General features: G+C 42.9%; 1 protein-coding gene and 1 long non-coding RNA gene across 2 annotated transcripts in view; both read left to right on the top strand.

Annotated features, from left to right (window-relative positions):
* Positions 1–2,212: 2,212 nt before the first annotated feature.
* On the top strand, positions 2,213–3,274 carry LOC147725909 (uncharacterized). The gene is made up of 2 exons (XR_015309402.1): positions 2,213–2,310; positions 2,826–3,274. It is a non-coding gene; the product is annotated as an uncharacterized LOC147725909 (long non-coding RNA).
* Positions 3,275–3,690: 416 nt separating this feature from the next.
* The window catches only part of LOC147725907 (vomeronasal type-2 receptor 26-like), a 201,681-nt gene continuing 188,483 nt past the window's right edge, over positions 3,691–16,888 (top strand). Inside the window, exons 1-2 of the mRNA XM_086963386.1 lie at positions 3,691–3,740; positions 4,928–5,219. Coding sequence (XP_086819512.1) covers positions 3,691–3,740; positions 4,928–5,219 — 342 coding nt within the window. The remainder of the gene's footprint in view (positions 3,741–4,927; positions 5,220–16,888) is intronic.

Genomic DNA, 16,888 nt, shown 5'->3' with positions numbered 1-16,888 from the left:
CCTGCGGAGTTGTTGTTCGCTTTGCCCACTTGGGCTGTGGGCGGACTTGTAGTTTGTTAACCGGCTCCATTTTCATGTTGGCTTGTAGTGCTGCTTCCATGTGGGCTGCCCTGGCCTTGGACAGCTCCTTTGTGCGACCCAGCGTGAGAATGTCTGGTAGGGGCTTCCCCGACTCCTCCAGTATTCTCTCGCGTAGTTTAGCAGAGGCACATCCCTGGATTATCTGGCCTCTGATCTCTTCTGTGACATCCTGAAATCCACACGTTAGTGCTAGTTTTTTTAGCCTGGAGTGGTAGGCATCCAGCGATTCGTCTGGTAGTTGCCGTGCTTGCCGAAAAATGAATCGTTCATAGTCTTGGTTGGCCATTGGTTCAAAATGCGCGTTGAGTGCATTGATAAGTGTGTGGTGGGTTTTGGGAGTTGCCTCCGTGAGGGTCCGGGCAATGGAGTGGATGTCCTTGCCACCAAGATGGAGAATCATGGCGCGCTTCTGTTCTTTATGGACCTTGGTGGCCTCGAAGAATATTAGGAGCCTGTCCACCCACTCCTTCCACTTCGGTGCGAGAGTGGAGGGCGCACCCTCCACCACAAACGGTTCAATGGGCGGAATGGTAGCCATCGTTCTGGGCGCTCTGGAGTAGGTCCGTGGGCGGCCCGGAGACGATCCGAGGAGGCACCCCGATCAGTGCGGACGGGGCGTCGAATGCGTTCCGGCGAGGTAAATTCCACGGGCCGAGTAAGGGACGGCCCTGGCGCTCCAATGTCTGGAAGTAGGGTGAAGGCCCGGGACGGGTCAGCACCACGTCCCCTCGAGCAGCCGGGCAGGACCGGGCGCCGACCGGAGCGCCTCGCCAGGCGCGCCGAGGTGCGATTCACGCACGTGCAGCCAAGCACGGTGCGGCACCGGGCGTGGAGGGTCCACAGAGGGAATACCTCGCGCGACCAATCGAGCTCCTGTGCGCGGCAGGAGGGTGCAAGCCAGCGCCGCTCACCTGTTGAGAGCCAGGGATCAGAGTCGTTCCTCCAGGCGAGCAGACCGGGGGTGTGTGTGGTGGTAAGGCACGAGCACCGCAGGCAAGTGGGAGTGCCCGCAGCCGCCTCACCCCAAGAGGGACACACACACACCCCGAGCGAGGGATCGACAACCACCCTCATCGCCAATTGTTGTGTCGGGTGATAGGGAAATGACTGCCCTGGGGAGATCTCTCTAGGGCCTGCACTCAGGGGCATCTAACCCTAACTAGGCCTGACACGTGGCCGTAGAATAAACTCAGTCGGACACTGGGAATAAGTTTGCTTGCTCGGTCTGTGCGTCTCTCTCTGAACGCCCGCACATGTGCTAGACCTCTTTTTATTATAGGGAGTCACATGAACAACACGTCCAGCCCTCAGGGCACCGGGGGCGGACCTTCGGGAACATAACAGACCCGATAAGAGAATCACTGAACCGTATCTCGGAGGTAAGCTCTCTAAAGTTTTGAGGTTCCCAGCTCTAATTCCAGCATGTTGGCTTTGGTTCTTGTACATACGGTATCTTTTCCTGGCCGTTTGTTTAAAAATCGAAATCGCCGACCCAGCCTCGTATGCACCACAATCGTGGATCGGCTGATAGAGGAAATGCAAATAACTGCTGGCTCTTACGGAATACGGGTTATAATGTAACACCTCAGCCCCCAGAAAGGCCTTTGATTTTAATTATATACGGTGTCAGAATGTAGCGTTTCAGTCATCCAAAACGCCCGAGATGTAATTTTGTTTTAGACATCAGTTTCGGTATACTTATATCATCTCCTGCTCTCTCTATGTTTAGAGCCCCGAGCCTACTAATATCGGAGATCCTTCTTGGCTGGACAATTACCGGGCCTTTGAGCCATGAAAATCAATTTCTGGGAAGAAGCGGTTTAGAACAGAAATATCTCGCCTGAATAGTAAGTTTTAAAGCACGTTTGTTTACGTGAGGTTTAGACATCTTTATGAAGAACTTTCGCTACCACTATTAAATCTCCCTCATATTTTGTTTACAGGTTATCTGTTGCTCAAGTTTTGCTTTGAAAAAATGGGCATTTACAACACTCTGGCCGAGTAAACAAGTAACTGCTACTATTTAAGATCCTGAAGTAAGTCTTGATTTAAAAGTAAGGAGTGTTACGACACGCCCCTTGACAGAAATTTTAGAAACTGACGGAAAAAAACTGTCTTCCCTGTCTCCTAATAGAGTCCATCCTGAGTCAGTTTTTTCATTCTATCTAACCGGCCTGAACCTCCTGGAGAAACGGGAGTGGCACCTTGCTCTCACGTTGTGGATCTAAGGTATATGTTATCATAGCTCTACATTACTTAGACCAGAAAAACGCCTCCAATAACCCCATTGATAGATTCCTGGGAGGGCTAATTACAAGAGCTTCTATTGTTGTCCCAAGCTTTCTCTCCTGTACATGGTGTGCAATGTCTTTTTGATATATTTTTTTACATTTTGTATTGTTTGACTAGCGTTTGTTTGTCTTCCTCAAGGGATTCCTTTGCTTCATGACCCTTTTGGGCTAATAATTAATCACAGTGTGATAAGGCCTTTATTAAGTTGCACACTTCTTTGAGCTCGCTGCACGCACTCTGTGAACTGAACCTTTTCTGCCTAGAATACGACTGTTACAAAAAGGACAATATATAAACTTGACTTGGTCTCAAATCTAATTACTTTATCACGGACATAACAGTGTTAGCCTCTTCAAAGACCCATGTATGTAACTGTATTTTAGAAAATGAAGTGAAAAGAGAATGTAATTGTGTATTGTGATTCTAAAAATTGTCTCTTTTGTTCATCACAGAGTGACCACGGCTGTAAAACTGTACTGTTCCCCCCCATTTGCTCCCCCTCGTATACATGCCCTGATGAAGGTGCCGCCGTAGATCGGGCTTGGCACCGAAACGCGCATCGGCGTGGTGACCATCTTTTCTGCCTACACCATCTGGCATCTCCCCAGCAAGTTGCTGAGAGGATACAGCAGAATTACCTCAGTGTATTTGTGTGCGATGGGTTTTGAGGTTTTTGTATTTTGTTAATTGAATAAATGGATTGAATGTGTTAGTTGATCTGAGTGGAATGAGTCTGTGTTTTTGAATGAAAGATGAGAGGGTTCATAGGGGATATGTATTTATGTATATTGTGATTCCATCACTGTGCTCTGCATTTATTTGAAGGATGATGTTTTTACATGTTTCTGAAATCAAATTTATATTTTGAAAAATGAAAATAAAACTATATATTTATTCTGAAGCTGAAGTTGAGAATTTGATCGTGGTGACCGTCAGTGAGCTCACAGTTGTGTTGTTCGTCTATTGTGGGACACTTTATGAGCCCTTAAACTAAAATATATAGGGCAGACCTCTCTTCTTTGAACAGTGGACACGGGAGCCTAGGGCTTGTCTGTCTGCTGCTGAAGACAAAAGTATAGAGTCTTGGATGGCCGCAACTTGTGATCTGTCTCCCTGCGCACCCCCTTTCTCACCAACGCCAGGTAGCATTACTGCTGGCTGTGATGCTCAAAAAGAGAAAATCCACTCCCAGTGGCCTCACTGTACGCTGAGAGACCTGCCATGGGAGGGGACCCACCACATGCTGTGCCCGCTCAGTTTTGGCCATTGTCCTATTGCATAAGACAATGAGCCAGGCATTATCTGTACTTAGTTGTAATGGGCTCTAATCTTCCCTCTAAAGCTGCAGCAGCCAGCAGGAAGGAAATGTAATCTTATCTACATATAAGGGGGGGCACATTCCTGCCCTTTTACTTTGAGCTAGAACCGTTTTGGCAGCCTCGTGCCATTGCAGGCACCCTTGCATGAAGATATTTCTCCTCACTGCACCTCTCCTGGGAGGCATATCTTTTTGGCGTATTCCCAGGTTTACAAAGTCTTATAAATCTGGGAATGCATCAAAATCCATGGAAGTTGCGTGGGAACACCCACACAATGCCCATGGAATGCCTTCTCAGGGCAGGTTAATGAAACACAGTGATTTGCACTGTGCTGCATTATTCCAGTTTTTGGAGTCATTGAAATCCATGCAAAGTGGTTTTGCGTGGCTTAAAAAATCTGACTTAAGGGTTGCACTGCCCTTCCACCACGTTGCGTAGTGCAAGCACAATGCAAACCATACAGAAATATGGCCCTTGGATCACCTTGCTGACTCACTATACCAAGGTATGGTGGTACAGCTATAACAGCAGGTCTGGCAGAGTTTACTACTGCTATGCTTTCTCTAGTATAGGTGCTAGAGACAGATAGGATTAGAGTAACAAAAGCAACAATTAACAAGGTTGAACTGTTTGTATTTTTCGCCATGCTATAAATTCTAATTACAGTGATGTGTCTCATCTGCTTAATCATTGCAGCTCACATTTTCTATACAAAATGCAATAATTTTAACCAATGTTTTGAAAATGTATTTTCGTACCTTTTCTGTGTATACCTTGGGCATGCAAAAGTAACAAACAAAAGGGTTTTGACCTGTTTCCACAAATTCCTTGGGAATCAGAGGGGTCATGTTCGAGGTTACCAATAACATCTATTTGCCTAGTCAGGTTTGGGCGGTTAGATGTGGTACTGTGAGCTAGCCAAAGCAAACCTAACATTTACTGAAGATATATGTAGACTGAGTCTCTCTACTGTGAAGTTCTTGGTGAGATAATACACAGTCCTATTAAACTTGTAGGAACCGTATAACACTGTCCACTATAAAACAACTGTGTTATATCCAATGGAACTTGAAGCACGGCAGATGCCGAACTCTATATCGGCCCTAATAGCAAGTGACATTTTAGAAAGTAACATATGTTGGAGACATTGGGGTAGTTTATGGAGCCTACTTTAACTTGATTAATGACATTCTGTGATTGATATATTACTGATTGTTACCTATTTCATCCCATAGATTCAATGTCCGATATTACCGGGATTTGTTGGCCATGGTTTTTGCAATAAAAGAAATTAATGAAATGCCAGATCTGTTGCCAAATATCACCCTTGGCTTCCGGATATTTGATTCATGCATGTCTGAGAGCCGAGCAACTGAAAGAGTGCTGAATCTTCTCTCGGGTGAAGGAGTGACAACTCCCGGATACTGGTGCCCACCACGTCCCCCACTAGCTGGCATCGTGGGGGAAACTATGTCAACCTTGAGTGTACCAATGGCCAGAATTATGGGAGCTCTTCATTACCCACAGGTAAAGTTTAGCAGGAATCATACAAATGCTTACTAGAAGATTTTAAAGAAATTCTGGTGTTGAGGGTTTGTGTCAAAGTTCATTGAACTTTTTCAATTACTGTTGAAGGAAATTCAGTCTTCTATGCAACACTAATAGGAAACATAACTGTTTACAGTCAAAATATTACAGTCCCTCAAAAATTACACGATAAATCAAACTCCCAGCCTAAACGTGTTGATATAAACGACATTGGGAAGTTCTTGGTCAGCAAAACTTCACATTCTTTACTTACAAATTAAATTTATCAAGCAAATTGACTAATCTGAGAATATTTCTCCTTATTAGGTTAAGATGACTTCAAATATGCTGCATGTCAGAAACTCCTGAACAATGCCGAATGAGTCAAGGGACATAACCCTCAAAGTGTAACAACATGTCTGTCATATTCATGCTGGACTTGAGTCGCTATGGTGAGAGACGTAAGAGAACAAAAGGTTTAGGACACAATAGTGGCTTAATCTTATGGGTTTTGAGCCCCTAGATAGACACTAGATAAACCCAAGATTACTTAATGATACTAGCCTCTAGACTTCAGGAGATATCTCTCTTTGAAAACACTCTTGAGCACTGCCATAAACACCAGCTATCAGTTAGAATTGCTCTGAAGCCTTGTGGGTCACTGGATGTCTCAGACCTTTGGGTCTTACCAGAAAATCATTAAGGAAGCCCCTGAAAATCATTAACAATTGGCCAGTATTGATATACAGCCCATAAAGGTTGTATCCCTTAGGGAATGTTGTAACATGTGCTGCCCCTTTAAAACATCTGGGTCTAATGATGATCCATGATAACCTTTGGCCCTTTAACTGGTCTCAGCACTGAATTCTTTTCTGACCCGATACTGGTTACCAAGTCCCAGGTTGCAAATGGAACTGGAAATCAACACTCTCTGCTCTAAAAACTTCCTCCATTGAATTTAAAAGTGCTACATCCTTGTTTTCTGGGTGGGTTTTTTCAATTTCTGTTTGAAAATACAGCTCCAGCCCACTGAGAGAACATTAATACAAAATGCTGGATACATCATAGCAAAGTTGCCACACCTTAGTGTTTTTTTCTTGGACTGCAGAACAATTTAATAACTTTTTTTGATAAATATTAAACATGAAGGGTCCAAACACCTACTCCAGCTATGGACCCAGAATTTGGAACAGCATCCAACTGACACTGCACCTCTTTGAAGCATTCTCATTATAACTGCCCCACCTATCCTCCTGCTTGTTGACCTGCCTACAACGTTGGCCCATTGTTTGTCGTACTCCAATAGCATCTTCCCAAAAAGAGAAGACACTCTCAATGGCATTAGACTGGTATGACATTTGTTAGACATTTAGAGGTTGACTATGCTTTTTAACTCCTTTATATAGCCTGGTCAGATATTTTACCCTATTGACTAAGACAAGACCACTGTGTTCTCAATATTTTCTTCTCTTCTACTTGATACTCAAACATTGTGACAGCCTGTGGCACAACAGAACGAGGTTCAATCCCCAAACCTCCAATTACTTTAAAAGACCATTTGTTGAGCCACCTTTATTTCAATAATTTTCCAAGTAGATCGGGCCACTTCAGATAGTTTCCTGGGATTCTCAGGACCTGCAGCAGCATTCCCACTCGCCTCATCTATGTGGATAAACATTTACATTGCTTGTACTTTTATAATTGCAGGTAACACTTTTACAATTGCCACCTGTGCTCTCCCAGGCCTGCTACTCACATGGTCCCAACTTGTATCCCTTTTATCCCATACAGACATCACACTAGCTTACTGCTGTCCCTGGTTACAACACTTCCCTGTGTAACACACATTTCTCTTCTACTTCTTGATAAACTCTGTGTAACACTAAGTAGCTTTACCTTCCCTGTGTGTGCACCACTCCCACTTTTTGTACAGGTTAACGTGCTTCATGAGGCCGTTACTTTAGGAAAGGGACTACAGAGTTTGCTTATAACTCTTGTGCTATTTGACAAACGTCACAAAACATTTTAAAACATCCCATTCATCTCAGCTCTTTCTGAAAGTTTTTGGGATATTCTATCACGTGGGGTCTGAATAAAAGTGGGGTCACAAAATGTGTTTTCCCAATGCATTTTCTCATAGGAAAATTAGACAGCCAAAATGGCAAATTTCCAAATAGTGTGATTTGGCGTAAATCTGTTCAGAAGACTTTGAGTTTGAGAGGTTTACAAACATATGTATATAGAGGGGTGCAGAGGATCTGTGGATCCAAGGATCCAAGAGATGAAAAGATAACATCTGATTGGCCTATATCAACAATGCTGTTGCAGCAGTTATTTTAGGGCTCAGTCCCCTGTTCTGGAAAAAGAATATGAAAACACATAAGTGGCAGGGTAGGGATACAGTGCCACCCACAGGGACCCCCAGGGACCAAAAACATCATTTAATTTGGGCAAGCTCCTGCCCTTTTCAATATTATTGCTTGCAACGGGTGAGCCAAGGCCAGAGGGGGTGCTGCTTTCTTACTTTATAAGGGGAAGTGATGTGTGCCCCTCTTCCTGCACCATTACAATACACCAGGGACGCCATCCCCATATTTATACATATTCGGAGGGGAATGTGAGACCCCTGTCCCCAAATAATTTTAAGGCCCAGGGGACTCCATCTTAATGGAGAGGAGTCATGTGAGCCATGATATGGCCCATGGGATCCCATCCCCTGGTCCTGTTGTATTTTTTTTGGAGAGGAGGGCTTCCCTCTTCCTGTTCTTTATGGTAAAGAATGCTAAATTTGTAATGTCCTTCTAACAAGTGTAATTCTGTATAGGAATCTATGGGGACAGAGGATTAGAACACCTTGTCTTGCATTTGGTGCTGGCCACCGCCTAAACTGCTTCATCACTGTGGGATCTCACCGATCTGCCCACAACCCCTGGCCTCGCCTCCTCAAAGCGCTTAGAGACCTGCTGGTGATTAGCGCTATACAAATACAAATACTCTGGGCCCGTTAGACCTGTGTACTTGTTTTTCCAATAAAGCTCCTACTCAAGTATTTATGCTGTGGACCACATCTTTTCATTTGGCGACGATCTTCAGATTGGATTTGGAGTGAGCTGATTTTTTGCAAGTACTTCATTTTTCTGCCTCTGCTTTCTCAAGGTACTGTTCTGTTTTTCTCCTTCTCCTATCAGGCCCATAGGTTGTATTCCCTCAACTTTCAGCTTACTTCCCTTGTGCTCATCTTCTTCTATAGAGCCTTATGTTCCTGCTCTTGTATTTTTTTTTGTTTTCTCAACTTTCTGCTTTCTAAAGATGCCATTCTGCTCCTTTGTTCTTCAGCCAAAGGGATACTGCTCCGGCTTGCCTGCTCATAAAGTCCCCGTCTCGCCTGGGCATTGCGACCATGGGAGTTTGCTCTCGTCTTACTTCCAGCATTTCTTCACGTCATCTTCCTGGTCATCGTGACTGTGGGAGCTTGCTCCGGTCGTGCTACTGGCACGTCGTGATGTCACTTCCTGTGTGCTTCTCTTGTACACCAACCTCGTCCAAGCATTTGTGGATTCAGTGATCCACATACTCTTTCATGTACATTTCTCCCTGCTGATACATCAAACTACTCTTTTTCTTTCCTAATTTTTTGTTTTCCCAGATTCTGTATTATTTTACAATTATTTATTTGCTTTTGCTCACTGTGCTCGTTGATTCAACGATTCATTCACCTTAATCATTTCTAGGAATTTAACCATTCTAGTGTCTTTTTCCATTCCTTTCTGGCGTCTTCCTTTTCCACCTTCTTTATTCCTTCTTGCTTTCTGGGTTCCATTCCTTCTCACACCCTTATTTGTTTTCTTATTTCTAGTGTCTTTCCTTGTTTTTGTGCTTTCTATTAGTGCACCATGCAATCTGTTACACCTCCAAGGTATTTCCTCCAGGATCCTGGTAAACCACCAATAATTTGGTGGCTATGGCTTAGATCCTTCAATGCCTATTTGGATGCAATTGATGGCATGAAGGTCAAACCTGATAGAAAGCGCAGCCTCGTATATTATTACTTGGGTGATGAGGGGCAAAATGTTTTTGATCATTTACTTACTTACAAAGGCAATTATAGTGGTGACATGGACAAATACAAACTAGCCCTCAAACAACTTAGTACCTACTTTGAAGGTAAAGTCAATTTGGTTGTGCATAGGCACAACTTTTTTACTCGTGTCCAAGCTCAAAGTGAATCCTTTGGCATTTACATCACTGCTTTGAAGGTTTTAGCCAGAAATTGTGACTTTGAGGACTTTACTTCTCACTTAATAAGAGATCAAATCGTGAACAGGTGCTATTCCAAAAAGATCCAACAGAAATTACTCTTATGCAAAAAGCCTTTGCTGGATGAGACATTGTTAAGAGCATTGAACAATCAGAATCCACTTTTGGCAGCAACCATGGAGAAAGTATTGGACTCTAACTGTTTAGAATCCAATACTTTCTCCACGGTTGCAGCCAAAACTTCTTCCTCTTGCCTTCGACAGCCTCTCAGCAATGTCAAGTTGAAAAAGGGTAAAGATCTACCGGATAAGAACAATAAGTATGTTTCCTGCACATCATCTTTCCAGCTTCCAGTGTTTCAGATGTGGTTCACCCTCCCTCCTGTCCAGTTTCAAAAACTGCTCCGCTATTGCCCAAGAGTGCTGGAAATGTAAAAATAGTGTTCATTTTGGGAACGTTTGTAGAGGTGGCAAACACTTTCCCATAATAAGTGTTCATGAGCTTGTTCCCAATGAGGCCCCAAATGACTTCGATAAAAGAGTCAAAGAGTTATCTTTGTCTGTTGTCTTGGTTGAATATTTGGAGATAAATAATGTACACACAGAAACAAGATTTGGCGATCCATTTGTCCAAGTGTCCATCCAGTCTCATGATATTCCGCTACTCATCGACTCTGGTGTGAGAATTACCATCATTTCAATTGATAAATATAAACAGATTTGGTCACACATGGTCTTGCTACCCCCTGAAATCATCAATACTGCATTTTAGGGTAGCAGGGTTGATCTTGATGGCTATTGTTTGGGCTGATATCTCTTTCCAAAACAAAACCAATCCATGGCAAAGTTTATTTTGCTCTGAAAGGTATTAACGTACCAGGGTGGTGGCACCAGGCTAAATTTGGTATGATCATTAGACCTGGTCAGAAGAAACCTGTTTTCTTGGTAAACTGCGTTTCCATTTCTTCCCAATGGAAAGAAAAGTTTGTACAGATCTTTGAGAACAAGATTGGAAAAATTAAAGACTTTAGTCATTCCATTAAAATCAAAGAAGGTGTAGCTCCGGTTAAGCACAAGTTAAGGAGCATTCCCCACAGTGTAAGAAGCAACCTCTCCCTTTTGCTTAACAAGATGCTCAATGATGGCATAATAGAACGTGTTGATGCCACTCTCTGGCTATCTCCCATTGTTTTAGCTAAAAAAAGGACTGGAGAACTTGCCTAAGCATTGATTTAAGATCCCTCAACAAAGCAATCTGGGGGGAAAACTTTCCGTTGCCTTATATAGATGATCTCATTACTGCAGTAGGACGGTCCAAATGGTTCTCAAAGCTGGATTTAACTCTGCATACCATCAGGTAATTCTTGATGAACAATCTCGCCACTTCACAGCTTTCATAACACCTGATGGTACATTTCAGGTTTGACGCATGCCATTTGGACTGGTCAAGGCAGCTTCTGTGTTCCAGAAAGTTATGACTAAGATGTTTCTAAATGTTCCCAAAGTTGTAATTTTCCAGGACGATATTCTGGTGCATGCTAACACTGAGCTTGAAAACAGCCAAATATTGGATCTTGTTCTACAGATTCTCCGAAGCAATGGCATCACTTTGAGAGAAGATAAATGTATCTTTTCAGTGAATAAAATTGAATACCTTGGTCATGTTCTCACCAAGGAAGATGTCCAACCCAAGTCCAGTATTGTTGAGGGTATAGTCAATGCACCATATCCCATGGACAAAGACCAGTTACGCTCTTTTCTTGGTCTGTACGAATTCTATTCCAAGTTCATTAAGAAGTTTTTTAAGTCTCACTAAGTGCTTTAGGAACCTGTTGAAAAAAGGCTCTGACTTCATTTGGACAGCTACATGTCAGGAACACTTCAATCTAATCAAAAATGTATTTTGTCTGCTCCAGCCCTCCAAGCGTATGTGGAAGGCTGAGACAGTTTTATCACTGTTGATTTGAGTGCCTATGGAATGGGTGCTGTGTTATCCCAGATGGATGGTGGAAAGGAGATCACTGTAGGGTTTGCGTCCAGGAGAATGAGAGATGGAGAGTTGAGGTACTCTGTCATGGAAAAAGAAAATCTGGCTTTTGTGTGGGGCATTGAAAAATGTTAGTCCTATGTTTGGTGGAGGAGGTTTTGTTTAAGAACTGACCATAAACCCTTAGTAGACATTCTTTCTGGTACCAAGATAAACACATCTACATCCAGGCTGGCTGTGTTGTCCACCAAACTATTGAAGTTCAGTTTTGCTGCCCTCTACATATCCGGTGGAAAGAATGTTAAGGCAGACTTGCTATCTAGGCTTCCAATGGACAATTCTCAAACTAACTCTGATATTCCGGATGACATCGAAGAGTGTATTATTGGATTGCCAATGTTGATGACACTGTCATTTGTCCTGACATGTCATTTTGGCCGGATGCCCTTACTAATGACGCCGTCTTCAGGCGAGTAATGGATTTTGTCATCAAAGGTTGGCCCAAGGAGAAATCTCTCTCCATTGATTTACAAACCTACTGCAAAATTTCTGATGAACTTTCTATTGAGAATGATTAGTTGGTTAGAGATAGCAAGCTCATTCCTCCAGACATCTTCAGAGTGAGAATAATGAAAACCACACACTCTGGCCTTTTGGGCATGAATGCCACAAAGTGCAGGATCAGAAACAATTTTTGGTGCAGAGTATGGACCAAGATATTGATAACTTAGTAAGGAATTGTGTCCAGTGCTGCTATAGTGACAAGCATCTTAGTAAAAGCACTCCCACGCTCAAACCTGTTCTTTCTTTTTGGGAGGGGGTTTCCTGGTTGATTTTTTTTTTTTTAAAGGGGGAGATTTTTGGTGTTCTGCATGTTACTGTTTCCCTCTACCTGTTCTTTATGGTATAGAATGCTGAATTCGGTATATCCTTCTACCAAGTGTCATTCTGATTTGGACTCTATGGGAACAGAGAATTAGAACACCTCATCTTGCAGTTGGTGCTGATCCTCTGGGCCCGTTAGACCTGGGGGCCTGCTTTTCCAATAAAGCCCCTACTCAAGTATTTATGCTGTGGACCACATCTTTTCAGACTCTCCTCCTCGAGCCATGGTATGGCCCTGGGTCCACATCCCCCAAGCCGGATGAGATACTATCCCCCAGACACTGTTTACAGCAAGTGAGGACGTGGACAAGGAAGACTTCTGAGCTCCCACATGGTGGGAGCAAGCAAAAAGGCTCTCATAAGGTGGGAATTGAAACGTTTCTCTCTGCTCACACTCAAAGATTACTCAACCCTAGCAGGAGCAGTGAGAAAATCTCATCCGGGCATTAGCAAAGTCGTCTGTCTCAACACCCAGGATGGTTCCCACCGATGCCAATGTGAAAAAGGTTGTTGGGCACCCAGTTTAGGGCCAGGGCACCCAGTCTTACAGACAACTCAAAACAAAAATAATTGCCCATATCCAGTGCAGCCTTACAGAATGGGGCTGCTTGAGGGAAGCTGGGGGGCTCCCTCCACTGCTCCATGTAAGAAAGAAAGCTGTGTGGGTAGTAATTACATATTGCTTTACATAAAAAAAAACATTGAAATTCACACAAAAAAGATTACAGGGACATTATAGTTAGGTTCACATTTTACACACACAAAACCACAGAAATTCAGCAGGTGAAGTTGGAGTTCTCTGAAGAAACTATAAATCGTGCCCTAAGGTAACTATAACTCATGTCCTCGGCAGGGACTTCTAATTACCCCACTTAGTACATCACTTTTGACATCTTCTTTGACATCATTGATCAAATCACTGCAATATTTGCAATACAATTATTGGTGAGAGAACTGTGCACGGCGGGGGCATGAGTTATAGTTACCTTAGGGCACAAGATAATAAATTATTTAAAAAAAATAGAAGAAAAAAAATCAATTGCTAAACAAATCGATTTAAATTAAACATCAATTAAAAAATTCAACAATTTATATAATTAACAATTAAAAAAATGTAATTCAACATTAAAAACTAAATTAAAAGAATCACAATTTATATAACTTCTCACTCTATTCCCTATAAACCCAGCAACCCACTTTAACAACATAAACTATAATCACAGATTTAACATTTTTAATTTAAATAAAAATGAATACACCAAAATAAATATATTAAATAAATAAACAATCACATTTATACAATCATATTTATATTGTGTTCTGAAAGAAGGAGCACTCTGCTCTTTAATGGAGCCTCTTTTACAGACCATTGGGTGGTAAAGCCTGGATTCCAAAAAGAGGCAGCAAGCAAACTGTGTTATCTTGGCCAACTGATGCTTTCTCGTTGTATCTAACGTCTTCTATGACACAGTTTATAAGTATCTAGAGGCATTTCACTTTACTGAATGTGTTCTACAAAAGCTGTTAATCTGCCTGGTGTATGAAAGAACAGCAGTAAATTACAGAATGCAGCACATTTCCTAATTTATATTCTTCTGACTTTCTGGTGTTTGTAAAAAGCTGACAATTATTATGATATAATTTGCTCCCCTAAATGTTTTTTCTGGTGTTGAATTGGGCAGGTCAGTCATGGATCCCTGCTCTCTTCCCTCAGCGATAAGCTCCAGTATCCCTCCTTTCTGCGTACGGTGCCACCTTCAACGTTCCAGAACAAGGCCCTGGCATGGCTGGTGGGGTACTTCCAGTGGGCATGGGTGGGCATGGTTGTGTCCGATGATGAGTTGGGCCTTCAAGGAGGACAAGCAATAAGAAGAGACATCGAAGAGAGTGGCAGCTGTGTAGCCTTCGTGGAGCCAATCAGCCTTCGCTACTCCAAGGAGAAGGTCCTTCGCATTGCAGAAATGATACAGGGACATACAGCAAAAGTGATCATTTTTCACAGCCCAGAGGTGCACCTCAAGATGTTGCTACAAACCCTTTACTCACTGGAATTAAGTGGCAAGGTCTGGGTATTCACTGCCCACTTTACAATTACACCTGGAGTACTGGACAACCAAGCCTGGAGAATACTCAATGGATCTCTGGGAATTGCACCTTACACTGATCACATGCAGGGATTCAAGGAGTTTTTGCAAAGCTTAGAACCCATGAGATACCCTGACGATATATTCATAAAAATCTTCTGGATGAAGGCGTTTCATTGTCATTTTGCAGAGACCAATGGGACAAGAGATGTGGTCTTCCAAGGAGAGGAACGTGAGAGCAATCTTTGCTCAGGGAAAGAAGTACTGGATGAAAAGACCATGACTTTATTTGAAATGAATGACCTGAGCTATACTTATCAAAGCTACACCGCCGTATACGCCTTCGCTCATGCACTGGACACTCTGCTAAACTGCACACCTCAGCGAGGATTGGTCACAAAAGAGCCTTGTGCTGACATCAACAAATACCTACCTTGGCAGGTAACAAGAATGTTCTTGTTTATTTCTTAAGATCATGTCTGAAATATATAATTTTCTTTACATTGAAAAACACAAAGGTTTAAGTGACTTTATAGTCAGACCTAGTGATAACACAAAAACTATTGTTTAAAAAGCAAAAGCACAATGAAATTTACCCCTTAGAGTTTATTGAGCCTCTACCATAAATTGATTATGACCTCACACAATACATCACTCTTGACATGTTACAGGCAGGACATTGTTAATGACATCATTGAAGTGATCTCGATTTATAATATTTTATCATATGGGGGTGCCCACCCTGAGCCTTGATTGGCCACGGGGATCCCATCCTGCGCAGCCCGCTCCGCCTTTAAAATAAAAACTGCTCTGGGGATGGGGTCCCCTGGCTTAATAAGGCTGGGGTACAGCAGCCTGGTGGCACTCCTCTTCTTTTATTTAAAAAGTCAGCCCTGGGGTATGGGGTCCCCAGGGCCTATTAAGGCTCAGGGAGAGGGTCCATGAGGTCCCCTCCCTTTAAAAAAACAGAAAGCCTAGGGGTTGGGTTTCCTGAGGCCAAAAGAGGGTCAACGAGGGTGGGAATGTGCCCCCCCCCCTTTTTATTATATTTGGCACAGGGGGATAGGGTCCCTGGGACCTATTAGGGCATGGACAGGGGGGCCACGAGGCCCTCACCACTTTTTTATTGTCTTTGGCCCAGGGATGGGGTCTGCACTTCCCCGTTCTCTTATGTTGGTGACATTACCGTTTTTAGCTAAAAAAAACACAGAAATTCACCAGTTATAGTTAATGGAGTTAACTATCACTTGCACCCCGCCATGTACTGCTTTTGACCTTCATAATACATGTTCCTGTGCCCAACTCTCTGTGGGCAGTCAACTCCTGCTGTGCACAGTCTTTGGTGAGGCCCTGTGCCCTACACTCTGTGGGTGGCTAAACTCCACAGAGCTTGCTCTCCAGGGGTGTGTGAAGCTAGAGTATTAGTTGAGGGAGCTGATGACCCACCTCAAATATTAGCTGAAGTCCTTGTCAGGGAGAACTTCTAAATTTGCTCAATTTACCTGTGTTCAACCTCCTTGTAGCTACGGCACTGATCAGACCGGCTGAACTTAGAGGCAATGTATAAAGAATTTATGACGCACCAAAACAATTAAGAAGTAATAACAAAACACAAGAAAAATCCAAAAACAAATTAGAAAAATAGAGATTATTCTAATAAATATGATACTAAAATGACAAAAATCAAATAAGGAGACCAGAAATATGATTTTCTTTTACATTTTAAAAGAAAAATAATGCCAAAAAATGTTAAGCGCCAACCATGTGACCTGGTCACAGTAAACCATGACTTAAGCTCGATATGAGACCAGCTTCAATGGAGCGCAGATCGGATACAGAAACCAGGTCAGATATTTTAACCTAAAAAATTTAATTTCATGCCAGCAAAGTTCCCTCATCAGCCGGATACTTTTGGCATGTTCTTCCGGTCATGATTTCAAAGTTTAGACTTAGTCATATTTCTCCATCAAGGCAAGGCTGCAAGCTTTAGTCAAAGAGAGTCCCAGAAGCCAGATATCTCCATGAGGACCTGATCTATCAGATTTGCTGCTTCAGAAAAAGTATGAGTGGGAGAAACCTGAATATCTAGCCCAGGGTAAACGCACATCTGTTGGATCAGTTTGGCAAGTTTGCCCTAATCCTCTATAGGTCCTTGAGCCAAAATGTTTCTATGTTCCAAGATTTCCAGGGTCATAGGAAAATTCCATCCAGATACACTCAAATGCTCCAGGACCTCAGGATAGCACTTTGGGATCACGACTCGCTCCAGCTGGATCCACCAGTGGAGTCCAAGGCAGGTCCAATAAATCTCGTCACCTGGACATCTGCAGAAAATGCCTCTTGAAGATTGTTATGTTCTAGTATCTTGAACAGGAGGTCAACCTTATGGCTTTTGGAGTCACTTTTCTGTGCTGAGTAATAGAGAGAGCAGGTGACTCCTCTAGACTCAATCAGCAG

This window comes from Lissotriton vulgaris, chromosome 3_1 (assembly GCF_964263255.1).
Source record: "Lissotriton vulgaris chromosome 3_1, aLisVul1.2, whole genome shotgun sequence".
NCBI lineage: Eukaryota > Metazoa > Chordata > Amphibia > Caudata > Salamandridae > Lissotriton > Lissotriton vulgaris.
Note: the sequence above shows the minus strand (reverse complement) of the source record. Positions and strands in the feature narration are given on the sequence as shown.